General features: G+C 42.3%; 2 protein-coding genes across 2 annotated transcripts in view; both read right to left on the bottom strand.

Moving 5' to 3' along the window:
- Positions 1-24866, bottom strand: part of itga1 (integrin, alpha 1) — a gene marked incomplete at both ends in the record, with an annotated part of 52390 nt that extends 27524 nt beyond the window's left edge. Inside the window, 9 exons of the mRNA XM_080743578.1 lie at positions 1161-1234; positions 1920-2094; positions 2933-3083; positions 3869-4017; positions 5490-5617; positions 10080-10194; positions 12109-12197; positions 17313-17422; positions 24739-24866. Coding sequence (XP_080599704.1) covers positions 1161-1234; positions 1920-2094; positions 2933-3083; positions 3869-4017; positions 5490-5617; positions 10080-10194; positions 12109-12197; positions 17313-17422; positions 24739-24866 — 1119 coding nt within the window. The remainder of the gene's footprint in view (positions 1-1160; positions 1235-1919; positions 2095-2932; positions 3084-3868; positions 4018-5489; positions 5618-10079; positions 10195-12108; positions 12198-17312; positions 17423-24738) is intronic.
- Positions 1-24912, bottom strand: part of plpp1a (phospholipid phosphatase 1a) — a 247506-nt gene that overhangs the window by 1941 nt on the left and 220653 nt on the right. The gene's annotated exons all lie outside the window — the stretch shown is intronic.

Genomic DNA, 24912 nt, shown 5'->3' with positions numbered 1-24912 from the left:
ACGTACACTTTGGGTACAACGTTGGGTTGGCCAGTGGTCTGAAATACCCTATAAACCGATCCCCCTACAGATAAAACAAAGTCAGTAATCCTAGATCCATCACTAAGCCCTGTTCAATGACTTACACAGTACATAATAACACTGTGACCGTCTCAATGTTAGGGCTGGCCATAACTGAATGGTCAGAGAAGCAGCCTCGGAAACAAAATATCCCGGGTTTGGGCCCCAGTAATCTGTCGAGGTGTACCTGAGTAAGACACTTGACCCCTAACTTCTCCCCCCTGCGCTCAAGTATGACAACTTGGGTGAAGTTGAAAACTGAAATTTCCCCCGGGATCAAATAGGTCTAGTTTAGTCAGGAACACTCACGTTAATGGGCTCCGCGTTCAGAGATGCATGCTTTTGGAGCATGCTAAGCAAAATCAGGGAACGCTAAGCAATACCCCCCATAGGGATACAATAGCAGAACAATAGCAATGCATTGACATGTAACTTTAGTCAAAATCAGTATTTGAGCATTGACATGTAACTTAATCAGACAATCACAAGTATTTGAGCTTAGCCAGACTGGTCGTGCAAAGGTGGAGGCTGGGGTGGAGGAGGAAGCAAGCAGCGAATGATTCCGAAGCTTCGGAAACCAAGCATAGGTAGAGAAAGCAAGCCATATTTAAAGGAGCCTTCCCTACTGATTGAGAGCTTTGATTGGAGCATGGCAGTCATGTGACGTAATGACCAGCAGATATGAGAATGAGGAATGAGAACAGAGCTGACTGACAGCTGACTACAGCTGGGCAGGACGACTCCCGTGTCCTGCACAAACTTAACGCGTTCGCTCCATTTATTTACTTTAGATCACAGATAGCCTTGGGTAAAACTGTTGTTTCTCTGTTGTATTTGAGTAACTGTTGTTTTTTTCTATTGTATATTTTATTTGTGTAACACTGCTATTTTGTTTGCTTGTGCAGCACTTTGGTCAACCCTGGTGGTTTTTTAAATTAGCTCTATAAATAAAATTGACTTGACTTGTATATTTGTTAAAGAATTCTTGCTGATCAACCTTAAATCAAAGTTCACTTTTTGTCCTGGTTATTACAGAATGCCTCAGATATATACACAGACATCACATGGCTGTCATGAAGTTATATGGGTAGTTGACTTACCTTAGAAGCATGTGCACTGAATCCAGCCTGAGACATCTCTAGCTCAAAGGATGAAGTGTAGTTGCCAGATGTAGCTGCATGGAGGAGAAGAGATTTATGTTAAAGCTGTGTTACTACAGTGTTTCATCAAGTCAACGGTGCTTGCAAAATATGCACAATGCTGTGTACAGCGCAAGAATGATAGAACCATTCTTTTATACCATGCTTATCGTCGTTGTCGGGTGGAATCCTCGTATTTCCAGGTTTCAAATATGTATGTTCTTTCGCAAAGTAAAGCCCTGCTTCATCGTACAAGGCCGTCGCACAAAAGTAGTGAAAACAGCCGATCTACAAGCGTTGTTTAAAATGAAAATTGCAAAACTAACGGTTTTGGACATACAAGGTTTTCACCCGACAACAACGTTATGTTTTGTTACAGCATTCCTGCTGATCAAGGAAATGGTTTGTATTATTTTCCTTTTAGAGAGAGTTACTGTACACCAGAGATCAGGAGACAGACAGAGCAGGCAGTAATGCTATTGTATAAAATAGTGTACGAAAAATGTATACATGCATACCGTATACGCTATATACAATTTCTCCGCTGTCATGTTTCTGCATCTTTATCAACACAACAGTGCCAAATGATCCTGCGTGTGTGTGTGTGTGTGTGTGTGTGTGTGTGTGTGTGTGTGTGTGTGTGTGTGTGTGTGTGTGTGTGCGTGCGCGCGCGCGCGCGCGCGCGTGCGTGCGTGCGTGTGTGTGTGTGCGCGCACAAACCTTCCAGAGCAAAGATCTTGCTCCCCAGAGCATCTACGATGGTCAACAGAGCGACCTCATCAGACACGTTGAAGAAGTGGTCTTCTAGAGGAGGCGAGGAGATGGACTCGATCTCCTTGATGAACTTCTGCACCTCCGCTGAGCTCTTGTTCTGACGGTTATAATCTCCCAGAACCTGGAAACACATGCACAATGAAACGGCTAAAACAGCATGGCTGGGTTGGGTGAGTGAGTGACAAGCACTGCCTGCATGTAACCTTGATACATGAAAACTGTTTCACTCCTTTCACTTGTACATATTTTGTTCGGATTGTATTGTATTGTATTGTATTGTATTGTATTGTATTGTATTGTATTGTATTGTATTGTGTACACTTCTGCTTTGGCAATGTAAACGCATGTTTTATCATGCCAATAAAGCCCTTTTGAATTGAATTGAACTGAATTGAGTGAGTGAGTGAGTGAGTGAGTGAGTGAGTGAGTGAGTGAACAAACGAGCAAGCTAGCGAGCTAGCAACAGGATGAGTTGAATCTCACTCTGGTTTGATTGATTGATTTCTTCATTGATCATGAAATAAAATCATATGTCACATACATGCATCTGTATAATAAACATCTGACCAACCACAATCAACAGGGTAACGCAAAAAAGCTTACAGCTTGGTTGAATCCGACAGCTCCCATTAGTTTAGTATATCACATTTGTACAGAGTATGCTAAGGTGATAAACATGTGATATAATAGACATACCAGTACACACCCTTATTCTCCCAGTCTATCAAAGTAAATGTATGTAATAGTACATGTACCGGTATATACATTATACATATCATATATGATAATGATCATAATTCTCTCTGATCACATGATTATTCTTCAACACAGTGTGTGATAAGGTGTTTACAGTGTCTTCATCACTCTGGTTTATCTCCCTGTGAGAGTCCAGTGAGGTTAGAGATTGCTTAGAGATTCATGACTGAATAATGAGAGTATGAGCGTTCGTGCAAACTCACCGCGATGCCAAACCTCTCGATGTCATCCTTATCGCAGTCTTTGATGACATTGTCCAAGTTGTAGAAGTCGTGAGACTCTCCGTCTGTCACCGTCAACATGACCTTCTTCACCCCGGGTCGGGCACCACGCTCTACCGTGAAGGCTTCTTTCCTGATTGGTGGCATTCAAAAAGAGACTGTCACCGAGCGGACACCAAACTGGTGGCTGGTGATTAGGGAGTCTTGTCCCATCTAGCACCACCTACAGATTTTGCTCTAAAATCACGCAAAGCAGTACACAGTATCTCTAAAGTCATGTCATCAACATGGTTCTGTCCCATTTCCCATCTTCCCTCCTTGGCTACCATTGCCTTCTAAAGTTTGTGTATGCGACCTGACAGTCGCTTATCTCCCGATTTAGGGAGTCTTACTGGTATATATATTCTAATATTTTATAATAAAACATCTTCTGGTTGTTGTTGAGCTCAGGTCAAAGGTTAATAACTTAAAACCCATGTATACTTATTTGAGCGGGGTCCCCCACGGGCTCTATTCTAGGTACAGTACACTCCTTTTTCATCCTCCACACAAAATCTCTAGCCAATCTCACAAGGCGCCATGTTGTGAGCTTGCAAATGATGACTAGTCTAAACTAGTCTACAATAGACAGATATCGGCACAGCTCATCTACAAGCTCACAGATATTTTCAAAACGTTTGAAAATACATTTCAAAACGTGGGATATTATTACACAAAGAGTAGGCCTACTTTTACTTTTGGTACTTGAAGTACATTTTGATACCAATACTTTTGTACTTTTACTCAAGTAGATTTTCACTTGCAACAGTAGTATTTCTATATCGCAGTATTGATACTTTCACAAGTACAAAATGTGATTCTTTCCACCACTGATTGTTTGCCTGTCTGTTCCAATGGCGTGTGATGTTGTGTAACCACCTGGCGGTTTCGATGCCCAGGGCGGTCATGGTCTTGTATCCCGTCTGCTGCGGTAGATGTTTCACGTACTCTAGCAGAGACTGTGTGTTGTCAAATTGACTCAGGTTGACCCGATGGGTGACATTCTCACCATACGACACAATGGCCACCTGGAATACACACATTTACAGAGGCACACACGCACGCAAATATTATAGGTACAGTAAGGTTAAATTCACAAAATCATGGCATATGTCTTCATGATACAATAAACATGTCACTCAGTACTCTGTGGGTATAAGTAGCAGCGTCTCCGCCGCTATATATGGCGGCTGCCAATTATATTATTATTATTATTTCCCAGCCTTTTTGCCTCCTTTTTGGGCATCACAAGTTGTTGAAACGCCCCTCTAACCAGGGACGTGCCTATTCCCTGATCATCCTTAAATCCCTGACCAAATGAGCTCACTTGCCAGAATCCTCCTCCTCTTTCTATCCTCAGAAAACTAGAAGGCAAATATGCACACACGTGCACGCGTGCACACACACAGGCACATAGACATCAAAGGGGGCTTGAGCCCCTGCCCTTTTATCTGTCTGTAAAAAGTGCCCTCTCCTGACCATATAATTGCCCTCTCTGTGTAGAATGCTGTACACCACATCTCCAGTATTGAGGATCCAGGATTATCCTTAGTTCAGTGTGGTATCACCGAAAATAGACGACCTCCAAGCTCACAACGCGTCGCGCTCCGAGGCGTTGTGAGCTTGGAGGTTGTCTATTTTCGATATTTTCAGCCAAAAGGCCCTTTTACAGATTTCAGCCCCTGCCTCTCTAACTTTCTCTGCACGTCCCTGCAGTGCACACACACACACACATTCGCCCAGACTGTGGTTTGGGTCTGTTGGTACTAATATGACACCATGTTCTTCATCCAGCAGGCAGAGGAGTTGAGCGGACCACGGAAGATGTGACTTACACCCACTGGACTGTACAGTATGAAGACTTTCCAGTGCTCTCCTCTGGAAAAAACTGTACGATCAATGAGCCTATAATAAAACCTAGCCGCCCAGTCACACAGCGGACCAGCCTTAACCTATAATTAAATTACAGTTTTTATTCGCCTGCATTTTGAATAGGCTACACACTAAAATTGTGATGAATTAAAGCTAGAGTTCATGCTTTATGTCAGTGGTTCCCAGACCTTTCAGGTCGAGACCCAAAAGAGAGATTATAGAGTAGACGTTTGCTCGGGGACCCAAACTAGTGAAAATAGCAGATCTACAAGTGTTGTGAGCTTGTAGATCACCCTTTCTTTAACATTTGATTTCTAATTTATGACATTTCTTTCAAAAAGAAAGAAAAGACAAAAATGATTTCCACAGATGCAAGATGCCAGTGAATTAAAACCGACTTTGTTTCCACAGAAATGTTTCAGTGCTGTGGTTAACATGCTTCCTCAGAGCTGGTTGCTTGTTCTATTAAACTCACAAACTGCCCACAAATGGGCCCTCACCCACTGTTTGGGAAATAGTGCCCAATATATTTGTACTGTTCACATTTCTGTAAATTTACCAATTGAATCTAATCAAATAACACAATGATAACACAAGCACACCATCCATCCATCCATCTGATGCTGACCTGTGAAAGTTTGGGTCCAATATCAATGTTCTTGAGGAACTTCAGTAGGAACTCAACGATACTGGACCAGGGGTAGATGCTGTTAGATCCATCCAGGACAATGACAATGTCCATCTCCTTGTTACATTCTGGAACACAAGTACACGGTAATAAACACATAGTGTTCATTTAAAGGTGCTGTAAGTGATATCTTGTGTTAATATAGCATTTTATTACACGGCTTGGTTGAATGCTTGATTCTGATTGGTCAATCGCTGAAATCAGCAGTGAATTGTTTCTGTATAACAGACCGATGCCTAATCAACGGCTCAGAGCACCTGCTGCACTGCGTGAATGTTATGCCGTATCCAACATGACAGGCATGTAAACAAACACACAGTGTCATACAACTAAACGTTGCTCTCAAGAATGTTTAAAAAAAAATCGAAGCGAGAAATAGACGATGCAGTGACAGAAAATGGATTCTATTTGACCAACACTTCCTTGTTTTCCAAGGCGACTGTGTTGCGCTGGGGGGCACCCAGCACAACACTTGTGGAATACTTGCAGTACTGTAAACAAGGAAATACTTTTGTATTTAATTTTTTTTGTCAAATTATTAATTTTATTGAGCAGCCGTGTAATAAGCGGGATAACGTCTGGCGGAGTGGTTGTTATCAAGAAATAAAATCCTGACAGGCTGAAAATCCCCAAGCGAATATTCCCATAGTAATCATTGCTTGAGTAAACTGAAAATACATGTTCTGGTCATGATACCAATTTTATACAATCAGGAAAGAGAACTCATGCAGGATGCAGGATAAACCAGTGACGTTGGAAGTGATGAAACAAACACATGAGCAGACAGGATTGGAACTGGAACTCAAGCTGGTGAACCATGTTTGTGGGGGTTCTCCCTCCTGATTGGATGAAATGTGTAAAGGCTGGAGGGACAGGTAGACTCTCTAGCCTCGTAAACCAGCCTCGTCCTGAATTTCTGATTGGATTTCTAGTGAGCAAATGGAATGTAGCTCCAGGAGGAGGTGGTTTACAAGGCTAGAGACGTTCTCTACAACAATGATTACTATCAGAGTATAGAGGTTGAACCCTAATAACAATAAACTTGTTGTTTTAAACAAAACAATATTACTTACAGTACCATTAACTGTACACTCTCAGCGTCACATTAACCCTGAGGAGATTTAACGTCTAACAAAATCAAGTGATTTAAACCCATTACAACTGGTAAAGCATCTGTGTCACTATAGATTTTAACCACTTTAACCATTATTTTATACATTGGCTATTCAAAGATGTCAGATATACAAGCTCACAGTGCGTCACTTTGTGCTGTGCTATTTTTTAACATTTTAGAAAAATCTTGAAAGTGTTCTTTAAATTAAAAGTTTGAGATCTAGCAACTGATTTAGAAGGCATTTGCAGAATCCTTTCTAAATGGGTTAATTCACTGTCTGGTGTGGACGTGGCTGGCAGTGGCATTAGCTGCTAGCGCTGTAATAATAATAATTACGTCATGTTATTTAAACAACAGGTACAGTATAAATCAGTTGAGTCACAGCTTCCTTTCAAGATATATTTTAGGACTTGTCAGTTTATTATTAGTCAGGCGGACAGTGTTGTTGTGACACAGGAAACGAGCAGAGACACGTGACAAATGACAGAAGCGAGGAGTCCAACTCTTTGACAGTTCATAGAGGGTTTGCACGGCCGGCCACCGACAGGGCACTCCAATTAAAACTAATTCAACGCAGTAAACCACCATAACATTTAATGTACACTCCCACAGCTATTTCTCCCTGACACGTGTTGCATTATTATGACATTCCACATTGTACTCGGTCTGTGTGGTGGTGTGTATTTATATGTGTTTGGGGGAGAGAGAGAGAGAGAGAGAGAGAGAGAGAGAGAGACAGAGAGAGAGAGAGAGAGAGAGAGAGAGAGAGAGAGAGAGAGAGACAGAGAGAGACACAGAGAGAGAGACAGAGAGACAGAGAGAGACACAGAGAGAGAGACAGAGAGACAGAGAGAGAGAGAGAGAGAGAGAGACACACAGAGAGAGAGACGGAGAGAGAGAGAGAGCAGGGGCGTTACTAGGGCCCAGGTGGAGGGGCCTTAATTATTTTTGGAGCGGTGAAAGCGCTCCCAATGAACAGGTATGTCTGTGGGTATGTGGCTGGGTGGCTGGCTGGGTGGCTGGCCGTGTCCGTAGTCTGGCAATACCTTGAGTGGCCACACACAAAACACTAGTTAAAGGAGGGGCGCTGTTTTGTGCAGGCCAGGCACACTCACCACTCACTCACAGGCACAGTTTACACTCACTCACCCACTCACATAGGGTACAGCTGCTCAAATTCACCACTCCACTTCGAACCGAGGTTTGATTTTATTTACTTTAGCTATTGAAAAATATCAGATATACAAGCTCACAGCGCGGCACCGAGTGCCGCGCTGCAAGCTTGTAGATCTGCTATTTTTGAAAAGTCATGAAAATGTGTGCAAATCTACGAATAGGCCTATATGTATTTTTTAAGCGAACATTTGTAACTAAAATTTTCTTTCTTTCTTTCTTTTCAAATCTTTTTATTAATATTTTCAAATAACAATAACCCAGAGGCGGGTAGACAATCTCAGATCAGTGAATACATCATCAATAGGTATCAATGTACATTATTAAGAGAGTGACAAGCCCCAACCCCTATCCCCCCTCCCCCCACCCACAATCCCCAGGACGGTTCCACATCAGATTCCAATGAAACAAAAATTGAAATAAAAATTATTACAGATAGGGAGGAAGGAAGTAAGAAGGAAGCAGAGTAGAAAGATTAAAGTTTGTTGCGTGTTGGGTTAGTCAGGGCAGGTAAGCGCCACACTACGCCATTTGAGTGTTATGGTAGAACATCATAAAAGGGCCCCAGGTCTTGTAACTAAAATTTTGCTTCTGCAAGGGGTCCCTGGAAGTGGAACTAGATATTTTGAGATAGGGGTCCGTGGCCAAATACATATCATTTTGGGGGTCCTTACTCCTTGACATGAAAAGGTTTCAGCACCACTGACATAGAAACATAGGGATTTTTAGGGTTAGGGCACCGAGTGCCGCGCTGTGAGCTTGTATATCTGCTATTTTTCAATAGCTAAAGCACATGGGGGGCCTGCAGTGAATCCTTGTACCCAGGGCCCAGAATTTGGTGTGACACCCCTGGAGAGAGAGAGAGAGACAAACCACAGTGGTCTATTTATTTCGGATCGACCGAGGAACTTTCCTCACAGGACACAGCGAGGACAGACCCTGTAAACTGTCTCCTAACATGGTCATACAGAGGGCTCGAGCTGGACCGGGCCTAAACCAGTTAGTCAGAGGCTGTTGTTTACATTTAGAAGAATGCACTCCCCACAGTTGAAGGAAGGATGTAACTGCATGGGCACAGCAGAGTGCAGTCTGTTGAAAGGTGATCTGTGCAGGGTAGGGGGCCGTGGTGTCAAAGAGCTTTTTCAAAGTGACAAACAATCGGGGTTTCCGATGGTGAAGTGCTAGGAGCAAAACAAGGCTGCTGTGTGTGTGAGTGAGTGCTGCCGAATGAATTACGCTGCAACGTTTTGCGTCATGTTGCTGTTGCGTCATCTTGTGTTGTATTGTGTTTAGATCAGGGGTCTTCAAAACGTTTTCAGTTCAAGGATCCCTTAGTTGAGAGAGTGATGAAGCAAGGACCCCCCCACAACCTGTTAGTAGATTCCATATAGTTTCATCTTTGGACAGCGTGTATTTTGGAATCATGTCAATTTGTGTTTTCAGATATTTAACCACTTGAACCATCAATATGCCTACTTAAAAAACTTTAAAGACCTTTCACTCTGTACTTACTGTAGTCCCCTCTACACCAAAGCTCTTGGTTTCTAAGTTTCTATCACACAAAGAGGACCCCCTGTATTAGTAACTCTGAGGACCCCCTAGAGGTCCCGGAACCCCTGTTAAAGACCCCTGGTTTAGAACATTTCGAGCATTTCGGCAGCTGCAATCATGCAGCCGATGTGTCCCAATCATTATAGGTGAACATTTTCTTGTAGATCTACAGTACTATTTGTTTTTAACTTAAGGTTATTTGTGTTTATTTGTATTTATTTGTTTGCTTACAATCTTCTCAAATAGAAACTTTTATCAGTTCTGACAAATTATCGGTCAAATATATGTAATATTATGTGATCTAGGACAAAAATGGGGATTGGCGTTGGGTTCTAATTCACCCTTTGTCAGCCTTCTGATCGGTCCCTGGAACCAGCAGGCTCTATCTGCCTTGTGCCACCCTGGTTCTGCCTTTTTTATGTTGAATTTGCTAAAACATCATTTTTGGAGAAATAAAAACATTCAAAAACATGCCCAGTCACTATACTGCACCCGAGATGTTACTTTTTACTGAAACACACTTTAAAATGAGAATTGATTACACAAAACAACAATAAGAAGCAACAGAATTTCAATGGTAGTGGATGGAGAGAAATAACTTTTGTCCCACAAAGACACAGCAACCAATGACTGCGAAGAGAGGCGGGACAACGGGCGGGACTTGACAAAGGGTGAATTGTGTCATATGTTACCTTGTACAGTCGGTGAGAAGGAGTTGAGGACCTGGAAGGAGGAGCTGACGTTGGCACACACTCCTGAGATGTACTGCTGTTGGCCACACATGTACCCGTACTGAGGACCACAGGCCTGGAAGGTTAGGAGACACGCACGCACGCACGCACGCACGCACGCACGCACACACACACACACACACACACACACACACACACACACACACACACACACACACACACACACACACACACACACACACACACACACACACACACACGAAGACACATGAAAATACACACAAATAGGCATGGGACGATATGAACATTTCATATCACAATTATTGTGACAAAAGAAATCGCGATTTACGATATTATCGCAATGATCAAAATCCATTATCCTGGGGTGGAATATTTGCCAAAAAATTGCAGATCTACAAGCTCACAACATGTCACAAACGTGACGCCTTGTGAGCTTGTAGATCGGCAATCTTTTGGCAAAGACATTTGATAGAGAGTAAAAAAAAAAGACTATCAAGTACGTACAGTATATTATAAGAACCTTTTAACAATTATAGAGGGTTTAAGTACCGGATATGCAGCTCGGCAAATAAAAGGTGAATTGATCCCACCCAGTGCATGACGGAGGATGATATCGCAATAAATTAAATCTCTACGTTACGATTATCGTGAGTGTTTTTTATCACGATAAACGATAATATCGCTTAGCATCCCATCCCTACACACAAAATATGGGTGCAGTTATACTACCAAGGATACAGTATGTGTAGCGACTAGGATTTGTTAGTTTTCCACCAGTAGTATTAAATATGAAGTCATGGGTGAGAGGTGGTTCAGAAACCAAGGGGAAAGGATGACACAACATCTATCAAAAGACATGACCAACCCTTCCACACAAGTCTAAGAACAGGAGAGATATGGCCTGCGTTATATGTAGTGTGTGTCTGTGTCACGTACCGAAAACATCAGATCTACAAGCTCTGTGAGGTTGTAGATCTGCTCATCGGATATAGACAGACAGATGAGACATATCTACAGTAGATAGATACACAGACAGACAGACAGACAGACAGACAGACAGACAGACAGACAGACAGACAGACAGACAGACAGACAGACTGACTGACTGACTGACTGACTGACTGACTGACTGTTGATTGATTGATTGATTGATTGATTGATTGATTGATTGATTGATTGATTGATTGATTGATTGATTGATTGATCGATCTATCGATTGATAGTAGCATATAGAATATAGCACATACTGTAGAAAGAACATAATGAAATAGTTATTTTACTTGGGTAGTTTTCAGTATAAATAAGCTCACTTATTTAATGATATTTAAATCATATAACAGTGCTTGTACTTGAGTATGCATGTCTTACTGGTGTAAGACAGTGGTTCTCAACCTGTGGGTCGGGACCCCCACTGGGGTCCCCAGATGTTTAGCTTAATGTTAACATTGTTTTCTCACTCAACAGTAAGGCCGAAATTGTGAAAAAGCAGATCTGCTATTTTCACAATGGAACAGATGGAGTCAAACTAATGTAATGCCAAATACAATTCCAAGAGCCTGTCAGGATGGGGGGTCCCCAGTTAAAATATGATTATTTGGGGGGTCGCTGCCTGAAAAGGTTGAGAACCACTGATGTAAGACATGAAGTCTGACTTGCACTTTGTTGATCCACACCAAGAAAATAGCAGATCTACAGTTGTAAATTAGTCTTCCCAGTCAATAATGTCTCGTCAACAGTATCTACAAGTATGTTGAGTTTGAAAATCATAAAACCTAATGGCCCAAACCACATCATACTGTATGTGCTATGGATTCACACTATGTCGGTACATTCCTGTGACATGAGCTCTCCCTGGGAAGCAGCCCAGGTCATGTTTACTGTTCTCATATATACATATATACTGTAGTTTGAATGTCACAGTTTGCTTGCCAGAAATATACAAAGTTCTCTTACATATGAGTGCCAGATTTGTGAGTAGAATACGAAGGCCGTGGTCTTTTTTCCTTACCAGAAATCCTCCTTGGGGGTTGGTCACCAGCGTCGTTCCCATGGTCATGTTCTCTTTGACTTCAAGTAAGTTGGGGATCGTTGTGTTTTCTAAAGGGAAATGTGAATCAATAAACAGTGTGTTTGTGCGTGTGCGTGCGTGTGTGTGCGTGTGTGTGTGTGTGTGCGTGTGTGTGTGTGTGTGTGTGTGTGTGTGTGTGTGTGTGTGTGTGAGAGAGAGAGAGAGAGAGAGAGAGAGAGAGAGAGAGAGAGAGAAGTCAAGCTGGTCAGATTCTTCTCTATGTTCCCATACAGTAGCAAGTGTGAGTTACTGACATGTAGGTGGTTGGTTTCATACATTCATAGAGAGATGTATACCAAACAAAACATAGAAATTAACACTTTGTATATATCAATGTCTATTTTAATATTAATATTTACAGTTTACTGTATAGGTCAAACTCGTACTTGTGAAACTTTCACAGTCAAATATTAAACATTTGTATGTAAATATCAAACACAATAATAACTACGTTGAAACGTTATTGTAATGAAATTGGCTTAAAGGAGTAGTTCACCCCCAAAATGACTTTTTTTCTCTCTATTCATTACTCACCTCATGAAAAAAAGTCATTTTGGGGGTGAACTACTACTTTAAGGGAGGACCGGCTGGCAGGCCAGTGGACCACGTCATCACGCTCATGTCACTATGACTCAGCCATTATAATCAACCATAACACCAACCATATAAGGAGTTCCCAATGCAGCTACGCCCAAATATGGAGCGTGTTGTCTAACCTCAATGTGTCTTCATGGCCTCAGTCGCAGACAAATTAGTCAGCTCCATATGTTGGAACAACTTAAGTTTGGGAGGACAATCAACCACCTCTAACCAGCCACTGGTAACTCCACCTATGCCACCCTGTGCCAACCACTCACCTATCTTCTATCAACTCCTCCTCCAATCACATACCAATCACGGTGGTATAAAAGCCCAATTTGAAAAAATGGCGGCGTGCATAGTTTCCAGTAACCCACCCTCCCTCCCTCTTCTTTTATTTTCTAACTCTATCCTCTCTACAGGTTCCAGGCGGGGTCTCTCTACATACTTCAGCACAGACGCGTGCTCTTGACCCCTAAGCCAAAGTACCTGGGTCTGCGACCCCCCGGAACCTCCCTCCTCACGCCTGCCATCCCCCTTTCCGTGCTCCTGACCATCGAAGCTGCAAACTACACGCTTACGTGTGGTGATGACCTTTGATGATCATGCCAGCACCCAAATGCCATTCTCGTGCCCAAGGCCATCTAAGCTGCACAGTGCACACTACACACTTGCGTGTGGTGCTGACCTTAGATGACCACGCACAAACAGTGTCATTTCATGCCCTTGGCCATAAGCTGCACACACCATGCTTGCATGGTGCGTGACCTTAGATGACCACGCTGACACCCCGATGTCATCCCAGCCCTGATGACCTAGCCGGCACCTACCGGTACGTCATTCATGCCCGGATGGCCGTGCCGTCTCCCCCATGCTGCTCGGGCGTCTTAGCCATCTAAGCCGCACACAGCACGCTTGCGTGTTGTGATGTCCTTAGATGACTATTTCGCACTTAGCATTATGGCCTTTTATGCTGCACGTCCCATGCCTCGCATGTGATGCGCCCATAAACGACCATACACCAAAAGCTAAGTGTTGATCGTGCCCTTGGCCATCTAAGCTGCACACTGCACGCTTGATTGTAGTGCTGACCTTAGATGACTATTAGCACTCTGCATTCTTGGCTGTTTATGCCGCACATCTCATGCCACTCATGCGATGCACCCTTAAACCTATATTTTGTCTGATGCTTGGTCTCTCCTAGTGAAATGGGCACAAAAGAGGGCATGCCCATATATGAGCATATACTGTATAACAGGGTTCCCCAATAGGCGGCCCGCGGGCCATTTGCGGCCCGCGGGGTGCTACTGTCTGGCCCCCACCAACCCCAGTAATAATGGTGGTATAAGAGCAGCAACAACACTAGTATATCGTCGTTGTCGGGTGGAAACCTTGTATCTCCAAATTTGTATGTTCTTTCTCAAAGTAAAGCCCTGCTTCATCATACAAGGCCGTCGCACAAAAGTAGTGAAAACAGCAGATCTACAAGCACACAACGCCTCACATCGCGAGGCGTTGTGTGCTTGTAGATCGGCTGTTTTCACTAGTTTAAATCATTTTTAAAATTATGCAAAACGAACGGTTTTGGACATACAAGATTTTCACCTGACAACGACGATATCTGAACTGTCACTGGAGTAGCGGGAACGCCACTGTCGCCCCCTGCAATGTTGTGGCCCTCGGCTTGGTACCCTAGACATAATTTGGCCCTTGGGGAAAACTAATTGGGGAACCCTGCTGTATACTGACGACATCAGCTATCTCCAAATATGAGCATAAAAGGGGAAAGGATTGACAGATATGGAGATCACCATATATGGGCATAAAAGAGACACAGACAGACGTGTACAACAGGTACCAGACACTAGGTTGACTCAGACATATCGGCCGGATCGGTGGTGTGACAAAGGTGTGAGGGCCCGAACCTCTAATTAGTGTGGCTGCCCCGCAGGGTTCTTCTCTATTTTTCTCATCATCTGATGTAACACTTCACCCAATCAGACTTCACGATACCTTTTATATCGTGATGTCACCCTTTTCCCCCTCTCTGATTGGCTCCGTCAACGGCAACCACACTTGCAATTTCCGAGTGCATCTCACTAGTTATAAATTGTCACTGTCGGGCAGAAACCTCGTATCAGTAAGTTTCAAAGAGTGCATCTCTCCACTCCGACATGTCCCCTTTCCGACATGTCTCCATTCCGACACTAACCCTATCTCTAACCCTAACCCTAAACCTTAGGCCCATGGGAGTGTCGCCACTCCGACAATAAGAAGTCAATTTCGGAGTGGCGACATGTCGGAATGGAGAGAGCCTCCCAGTTTCAAATGTGTAAGTTTTTTCGTAAATTAAAGCCCTATACTTCATCATACAAGTGTGTCGCACAAAACGACAAAAGTAGTGAAAAAAGCAGATCTACAAGCAAGTTTAAATCGTTTTTAAAATGATAAATACAAAACGAACAGTTTAGGAGGACACACAAGGTTTCCACCCAACAACGACGATATACATATATTATATATATGATTTTACGGTGTATATTTAAATACATATTTGTTCCCATTGCTGTCCTCATCGGGAGGAGAAGCAGTAGCATGTTGCAGGAAAACAGAAGGCAGCTTTGTCAACAATTAACCATGGAAGCAGATAACCATCAGAACTAATCAACTTTATCATGCCGTCTATGCCTACAGGTTATGCTAAAAGTATCTCTCTCTCTCCCTCTCACACAAACATGCAATCATGCACGCACACACGCACAAATGCATGTACGCACACCACATACACACACGCACGCACGCACGCACGCACGCACGCACGCACGCACGCACGCACGCACGCACGCACGCACGCACGCACGCACGCACGCACACACACACACACACACACACACACACACACACACACACACACACACACACACACACACACACACACACACACACACACAAATCATAGGACCATAGAGGCCAGACAGTCACATTAAAAACACCTTAAGGAAAAACTGAAAGAAAAACAATTACAAATGGGGAAACAGGAAATAAAATAAAAATGTCCCCAAAACACAGTTCTTGCAATCCGTTAACCTACATGTCCTATTATTACTCCACCATATATTGGTTTTATTCTTTGTAATACGTTCCAGATTGTAGCTTTAACTCTGGGAGAGAAGCTGCAGTCCGGTTTGTAATTCATCATTATGTAATCCAATGATAAACCAATTCCAAATCAACTAGAATTCAAATCTTTAAAAGTGATGAACACATTAACGCATTACAATCCAAGAATATATAGTCACATCACATGGGATCTTTTTTTGTATTTGTCGCATTCCTAAAACAAAAATCTTATCCCCATTGATTCCGGATGGGGAACCAAATGCATTTGGGTCCCCATCCGGAATCAATGGAGGTACATTTATTATTCAATATTATTAAAAAATAATATTGAACTCAAGTCTCCATGGCGTGAGCAATCAATAGAAAAAAAGTCATTTTGGGGGTGAACTACTCCTTTAAAGGACAACTTTGTTTTTTTTACAACAAGGGTTCATATTTTATATTGTAATTAGAGAAAAGAAAAGAAAAGATGAGTGTTCAAATATTTTCATTTACTTCTTTTTATAGTTTGCGTGCAATACTAGCCCCCATAAGTCACATCTGCCCATGAAAGATTGTGGTGCTGGTGCATCTTGGGAATCTTTTCTATTCTCTAATTGCAAATAATTACTAAAATATGAACCCTTGTTGTAAAAAAACAAAGTTGTCCTTTAAGTTACAACATTTGCATACTTCTTCCACCACTGGCTCTATGTTGTTTATTCCTCGGTATGCAGACGTTGGGCTGTCTGCATATGAAGGAGAACACAAGCAGAGAGCTTGAAGCGTGGTGACCCCGGCCCGTATTGTGTTTATCTGCTTATTCTGAATATAATTATGAAAGGATGAGACGTTAAACATTGTTTATGTACCGTCTTCCTGTACTGATGGGCTTCACTTCCTCCCAGAAAAAAAAAAAAAAACCCACTCAGAATTACTGTGAAACATACACACACGTGCACGCACGCACACACGAGCGCGCGCACACACACACACACACACACACACACACACACAACACACACACACACACACACACACACACACACACACACACACACACACACACACACACACACACACACACACACACACACACACACACACACACACACACACACACATGGGCGTACAGAAAGAAGCATGAATTCACACACAACTCTAGGCATTCACATGCACACAAGTCCATTTGCGCATCATGTATATGCTGGTGACCAAAATGACAAATGCACACAGACACACAGACACTCAGACACGCACAGGCACATGCACGTGGCTGGTATAGCGCCACCATGAGGCTAGTTTGAAAAAGATTAGCTGCAGACAAACAAACACACACACATACACATACACATACACCCACACACACACACACACACACACACACACACACACACACACACACACACACACACACACAAACACACAGATACACACACACACGAACGCACACGCAGTGTTCTTACTTGGCAGCTCCAGTTTGACACATGTGTTGTCGCCCCGCCCCACAGGACACTTGTACACGTCTCCCGTCCGCTTGGCGGGCTGGCCCGAGAGCGGCGAGCCAATGAGGACCCTGGGAAAAGCAGCACATGGGACCAGTTAGCGGTCCAACCACGCGACAAAACCACACAGCAAAACAATGGTTTCACAATGATGCCAATAAATATGATTAAAATGTTATTGCACAAATGTGGGGTTTATGGCTGAAGCACGTACGGTATGTGAGGTTGTCAGACGATTGGAGGTCTCCGCCTATACCGACCCATATGTCTGGGGACTTGTGCAATTTAGGGTAACCATATTTTCGAAAAACCCAAATCACTTTAATCACTCGATCTGCTAAATTTCTTAGAATTTATTTTGCTATCCATCCATGTAAGGGGCTCAAAAACCAAGTACTATTATTGTAACTGTGGTGAAAGTCGTGACAACTTGGTGCTGAAAGTTGAAAACCAAGACATTTTAGGGTTTTACACATTTTGTCGGGAATCTGGACACCCAGCTCGAAACTGGGACGATCCCAGCCAAACCGGGACGTCTGGTCACCGCCCTCTTCTAAGTGAAGGGACGCTTATAGTACAGCGGCGAGAGCGGCTGCTAACACCTATTCCCACCACCAATCATGTCATCACCGGAATAGGGTGGCCAGAGGACCTTTGGTCCCCTCACCTTTTCAAGGATTACGGTAATTTGACCGGCCGGCCACATCTATTAAAGTCATTACAGTGGATATATTTTCTGTGTCCAATCACTCCGTTCATCGAATAGGCTACACTCAACCATTTACATCTGTGAGTCCAACCAGGGACATTTACCTTACGTGGACTATGGGGTTGACACGCGCGGACCAGAGCCTTGGAAACTGAGAGTTCTGCCATTGCGGGGTCAGAAACAGCACTGGTTGGGGGCGCCCACTGGCCTACTGGTCCAGGCGCATACCACTTAGGATTCTGTAAACTTCTGGTTCGCGGTTTGTCACTATATACGCTTATAGATGTGTGCATAGAGGACTTGGCCCCATGAAGTGAAAGGGAGTGACGCGACTCTCTCTGTATACAAGGCTCTGGCGCGGACACTCAGCACCTTAATCCCGTGTACAACGCGCTATTTTTCTCGCACCAAGCGAGCATATCATGTACAGTATATTATCTGCTGCTATGCTCACGCAGCTTATGTCTTGCCTCAGGTACTTACTGTACCGCATTGGATAAATATACTATGTGTAAATATATTCTTCTTCTTCCTTTTCTATTTTTCTTTAAATGGTGCTTGCATAACAAGAAATACACCCACTGTTTTACGCCTGTAAACCTGTGATAAACTTAATTCTGACACTAATTCTGGTGAAAAGCATTGACTTTTCTGACACAGTGCTTTGAGTCAGATTTGAAGAATATAACTCCAAATGAAGCAGTGTGCATGATAAGAAAAAATGTGGTGTCGCATGAAAATGTAATGCTCTGTCTTTGCAAGCACACTATGGGGTAAACATAATTGGATAATCTTGTTTACTCAGTAACTCAATCATACAGCATGCCATGCTCTTCCCCTTACGAGCATACTTAGTCTTATGGCTAATGGATTTATATCTTAATGCACGACAACATACGTATGTCACTCCAACAAAAATGCAGGCGTACTCTGATATTTCACTCTGGGTTTTATTATGCATGCATGTATGCATGTATGCGTGTATGCATGTATGCGTGTATGCATGTATGCATGCATACATGCATACATGCATGTATGCATGTATGCATACAGCACATGAGTTAGTACATGAATGCAACTGTATTCATGCTTGCAGGCAGGGCTGCAATTATCTATTATTCTCCTATCGATTACTTTTTCAATTAGTCAAATTATCAAGAAGTGTGCTTTTTGTGTTTTTACATCAACAAAATATATCTTTACAATCAATTATTAGTCCGATTAAGCCTTATTTCATACTTCGTCATACAAAAGAAATATTTTGCCAACTTGGGGACATTTTGAATTGAAAGATTAAAAAATAAAGTAGATTATTTTATTTTAATAGATTGCTTTTAACACTTATGTTGCAATGATTTTTTCTCTTCAATGTCTCGCGTTGCCATGGTTACCATAGACTTCCATGTAATTGTGCAATTGTGTAAAAGGTGCACGCCCATGCCTAGATGATGCACCACGTGTGTAGATGCTGTTCACAGCTTTCAAACAAAAAAATCCGCTTGGAAATACGTTCAGGCATTCATGATTTATCAGCCATTATGTTTTCTTCAGATGTAAACAAACATGGCTGCCATGTTTGAAAGAATGAGTTGGTATGGGGGTTAAACATGCAATTTCGCGATCGCGATCATGCCTAATAGATTTCTGGAGGTCCAAAAAAAAAATTTGAAAAAAAAAATTTGAAAAAAGAAAAAAACTCGGGAAACTCGGGGTTGGCACAGCGGTAGTACCAATACAAACTCGGGAAACTCGGGGTTGGCACCATATGTGTTAATAGGCACTTAGATTGATTGGTTGGACTAACTGTTGTAGCCCTATATGTCAGTGGTTCTCAAAGGGGCCTTTTCCACCAAAAGAACCTTGGTTCAAGAACCAATGCTGTTCAACCTTTTTGGAACCTCGGTTTGTTCTTGCGAACTGGCCGCAAACCAGCTTGCGTTTCCACCAGATTGAACCAGAGCCATTGTCCCCCAGTTCACTCGTCACGGTTCACTGGAAAAACCAAGGATTTTGTGGTTCCCGTTCTGAACCAACTTTCATGGTTCTGAACCAACTCGGTTCTCGGTGGAAAAGCTCACCTTTGGTTCATCCCATAGGCGGGAGAAAGAACCCAAACCGGTTCTATGCCGGTCGAAAATCGCCCAAAGTGGATTTCAGGGACTCTCTAGGTTCCTTACCAGTCTGTCAAAGTTAAGGGGAGACCTTCAAATGTCAAAGTTGAAACAACTGAGAACCACTGCTATTATACGTGCTTGTCATATCTAGATGCATGTTCATGTTTGAGTCGCTCAGAAGACTGATGCCAAACTTTGGTGGTCATCTGCCGTTCCGTAAACACTCAGGATCATTAACATTCCTCCACTCTAATGGGCCGTGGTCATCTGAACAGGGTGGAACAAAACACACTCTTAAGCTTACCATGCTGACAACTTGATGAAAACCCTACTATATACCGTAGGTTATTGACTCACATGGGACAGTTACTAAACAGAAACGGCCAGCTATTCTTATAGGTGCAGTAAAATCAATCGAGATTAACAGTTAAATATTTCTACACCTGACTAATCCATCAATCGCCTGACAGGTTGGGGCTTACAACATGCCTACTTGATGATTCTAAAATGCATAAAGCACGTTGAGACAGTCAAATGTATTGAGTCCATTTGTAACTCTGAGAATGTACAATAATGTAAGCATGTTAGGAGAGCCCCCTGTTACTGGGCAAACACTTACTGTGCAGGGGGTCCCAAGCAAAATTAGTTAATATAGCGTCACAATCATTTTAACCACTTTAACCATATTTTATACCTTGGCCATTCAAACATAGCAGATACAAGCTCACAATGCACAGTTTGATTGAACATGTGCTATTTAAAACAAATTTGAAAAATCTTGAAAGTGTGTTTTCTTTTTTTTCTTTTTTACACACAAATATTCTCTTCTGGGGGTCCCTGGCACAAAGCATTTCCAGATGGTGCGTCCGTGGCCAAATACATATCCTCAATTTGGGGGTCCTTTGGCACGAAAACATGGGAACCACTGCTCTTTAGCAATGATTACAATCAACAGACTTTTTTTTTTTTTTTTTACAGAAATATATTACTTACACAAGCTTTTGACAATATCTAGGGCTGCGGCAAGTCAATCTTCACTACATATGGTGCATTTATGTAGCACTCTCTTTTCATCTGCAGCGTAACCAACTATGACAAGATGTTTCACTGCTGAAAGTTCTTTGTTGTGCTCCCTCTGCCCACCGTTTATCAATCTGGCTTTCGACGCCACGCAGTTCCACTTGAGAGGGGCCAGCTTCTGAAGTACACATCTGTGACAGATCAGCCACCTCATGTTAGAGTCAACCTGGACATCACTGCACCGCGCTGATAACTATCTGTGCTTCCTTTCATATTTAAAGGAGTATAGTTCACCCCCAAAATGACTTTTTTTCTATCGATTACCCACGCCATGGAAACTTGAGTTAAAAAGGAAAATGTATTTGTCGCATTCCTAAGCCAATAATTTGAGGAGACTCTTTGATTGATTCCGGATGCCGGAAAAGTCCATTTGGGGGTGAACTACTCCTTTAATGTCTGCAAGCAGTAGTATTGATTTTGTTGACTTAAACTATAACGGAGAATGTTCGTCGACTATCTTCTTCCACTGACGAAAACAGAATAAAAACTAAAAGAAAACTGACACTAAATATATTGATAATTTGGTCAAAAAATAAAAACTGGACTAGTGGAGAGGAGATGCAGCAGAACTAAAGAACTGTTGCGCTCGGTTGTTGCGCTCTGAAAATAGCAGATCTAGATTGTAGATCGGCTATTTTCAGCATGGAACCAAGAGTAAACAAGCTTAGAGTAATCAGTCATTACGACGCCATCAAGACCTGACAAAATACATTTTAGGCGACTAAATTAACTGTAGACTCAGTCTCCCGCGATTTGCAAATGCTCCCGTCATGCAGTCTGGGATATGGATATGAGAAGCTATAAAGCGGATGTGAAGCCTCCTCCCCACTTCCGTCTAATTTTTACAGTCAACTCGTCAAGATGTGATGCGTTGTGAGCTTGTAGATCTGCTATTTTTGTCAAAGATAATACTATAACTGTATTAGTCTGTAACTATTCATTATAAATGTCTCACATTCAAAAGCAGCTATATTTGCAATTATCTGGAAGCCTTTCTAGTGTTAACTGTGAAATTAAATGTGATGATATACTTTCATCCTACCTTGTATTTGTTTATACAGAGCTTGGGTTAGTTTACTACGGCGGACATCTTCCACTCCTTAAATCACAAAAAGTTGATGATTCCTGATTCCTGTTTATGACACCTTGGTTTATGAGAATGCCAAGTTAACAATGACAGTTTTTTCCACATTATTTGAAATTCCGTCGTTTAAAATGATCTGGAAAAGGACAAAAGTGAAAGAGAAAGCGTCTCAAAACTAAACTGAACTAATGAATTACTACCACACTGGAGAATTTTGCATTCTGGGAAGGCACAGCACAGCCTTAAACTCCTGCATTGCAACACAGAGCTACTCACTACCCAAAACATCTCACCAATGTCTTGATCTCATTCTGTTCTCTTTCTTTCTCAGCATCTCTGCCAAAGTTCCTGTTGTTTCTCCTCCTGCTCCCTATGCTGTGTCTCTGCTGAAGCTGACTCAGCAGTGGACCTTGCTCGTGCAACATTCATTTGAGTCATGTTTTGGAGACACCCCCGCAGCTCTGTTGTCTGTTAGAACTGTGATTCCTAGAATTCAGTTCAAAAATAAAAAACGCTTCAAAACAAATGATGCAGGGACCTGCTTGTAGTGCCGAGGAGATCTTGGAACGATCATCAGTGTATTTTGGATTCATGTCAATTTAATACTTATAAACCTTTCACTCTGTACTTAGTCTGCTCTTTTTCCCCTCTACACCAAATCTCTTTACCGAAAATAGACGATCTACAAGCTCACAACGCCTCGCAGCGTGAGGCGTTGTGAGCTTGTAGGTCTGCTATTTTTGGCTAAAGTTCTCAGAATATGGACACTAGGGTTCAAATCGTTAATATAAAAAAGAAGAAAAAAGTTTCTATCACACAAAGTTTTCGAGGACCCCCTGTAGTAACTCTGTGGGTCCCGGACACCCTGTTGAAGACCTTTGAATTAAAATAATGAGTGAGTTAGAGAAGTTGTCAAAAAGACACAAATAGCCTTTGTTTAATTGAAAAAGTGACTTGAATCTCTATTGAGGTGCCCCAAATCAGTTCAATGAGACGACCTCTTGTCTCTTTTCCCCTGAACTAAAAATGACTGCTGCTTTCTGGGCTGCGACTCAAGGAGTTTGGAATGTTTCATCACAGTTGGCTCCACAGATCAACGCTGACTTAATTACTGTAACTGTTCTCATATGAGCTTAATAAGAACATTACAGCTTACAGCTTTCTGGCCTAATGGTGTCACAACAGGGTGGGGAGAGGCGGTTTTATACAGTGGTGTAAAGTAACTAAAGTAACACCCAGTTTTGAGGTGTTTGTACTTTACTTGAGTATTTCCAATTTCCAATACTTTTACTTCTACTCCAGTACATCAAATATTGTACTTCTTCTCCACTACATTCATTTGGAAACTTTAGTTACTACAGATATAAATTATTATATTGTAAAACATATATGAACCACTTCAGTGGTTATGTGGAGTGTTTAAGAGAGAGATGTATGGATGGATGGATGGATGGATGGATGGATGATGGACGGACGGACGGACGGACGGACGGACGGATGGACGGACGGACGGACGGACGGACGGACGGACGGACGGACAGAGTTATTGTAGGAAGGAGAAAAAATAAGAGTGAGATGTCCTGTAGTTTTATGTAACTTCCCCTTAACCACAAGCTAATAACATTTAACAGGGTTGTTAACGTGTGCTCTCTGACTATTAAATAAGAGCCTGTGGATGTTGACATACTTTACATATTGTTTGACGCCATGGCGCTTGATTTATGCTTCAGTGACAACGTGTCGGGTGTGACGCGCGACACGACACTTGGGGAACGACACTTCGTCACCGCAGCATAAATCTAGTTTATTCAGTCATAACAGAACTAACTAAATGAAAACAGTCACTTTGCCCTAAGATATCATTATATGATACCATATGATATCCTCTAAAGCAAGGACATCATATGGATCTGATAAGATACATTATACAGCGTATTGTTGTGCAATGTGCTTTGCTAATGGTAAATAAACTACGAGAGTCTTTTAATAACAGCAGACAGAAAGTGAAGGACTATATTTAACAGCAGATGGCACATGTTTGCAAACAAATGTGTGCCAATTCAAAGTCAAAATAATTATGGGCCATAGACTAAATACCGGTACATTACAATATGATGCACAAAGAGAGAATGTACACACATACGTATACTTAAAGGGCTCAGTGTAATTTTATATTTGGTCGTATAGTGTTTTGACCAGTTTTTATATTATACTGTAGTATGTTGATTACATTTGATGCAGTAATGGTATTTTTTCCATTATATTTCATTTATCTTTTTATTTTCTATTGACATATTAAAAAGGTCTTAAATTGTCACTTCACTGTAATCTGGGGACCCCCACCAAAATCATGTGTGGACCCCCTGGGGATCTACAGTATGCAGATGAAATGCCACTCACCATTTCCCCTCGCTGTTCTCAAACTGCTGGACGGAGTATCCAAACATGTCCTCCAACGGGCCGCTGAACGACAGGCCGTTCTTCTGGTCCACGTTGAAGGAACACACACACGACAGCAGCGCTGCAAAAACACACAGGAGATGTTAGACGATCAGTTTCATCATCGTTTGGATT

The sequence above is a fragment of the Nannobrachium achirus genome (genome assembly GCF_963921795.1).
Source record: "Nannobrachium achirus genome assembly, chromosome: 15".
In the NCBI taxonomy this organism is placed as follows: Eukaryota; Metazoa; Chordata; class Actinopteri; order Myctophiformes; family Myctophidae; genus Nannobrachium; species Nannobrachium achirus.
Note: the sequence above shows the minus strand (reverse complement) of the source record. Positions and strands in the feature narration are given on the sequence as shown.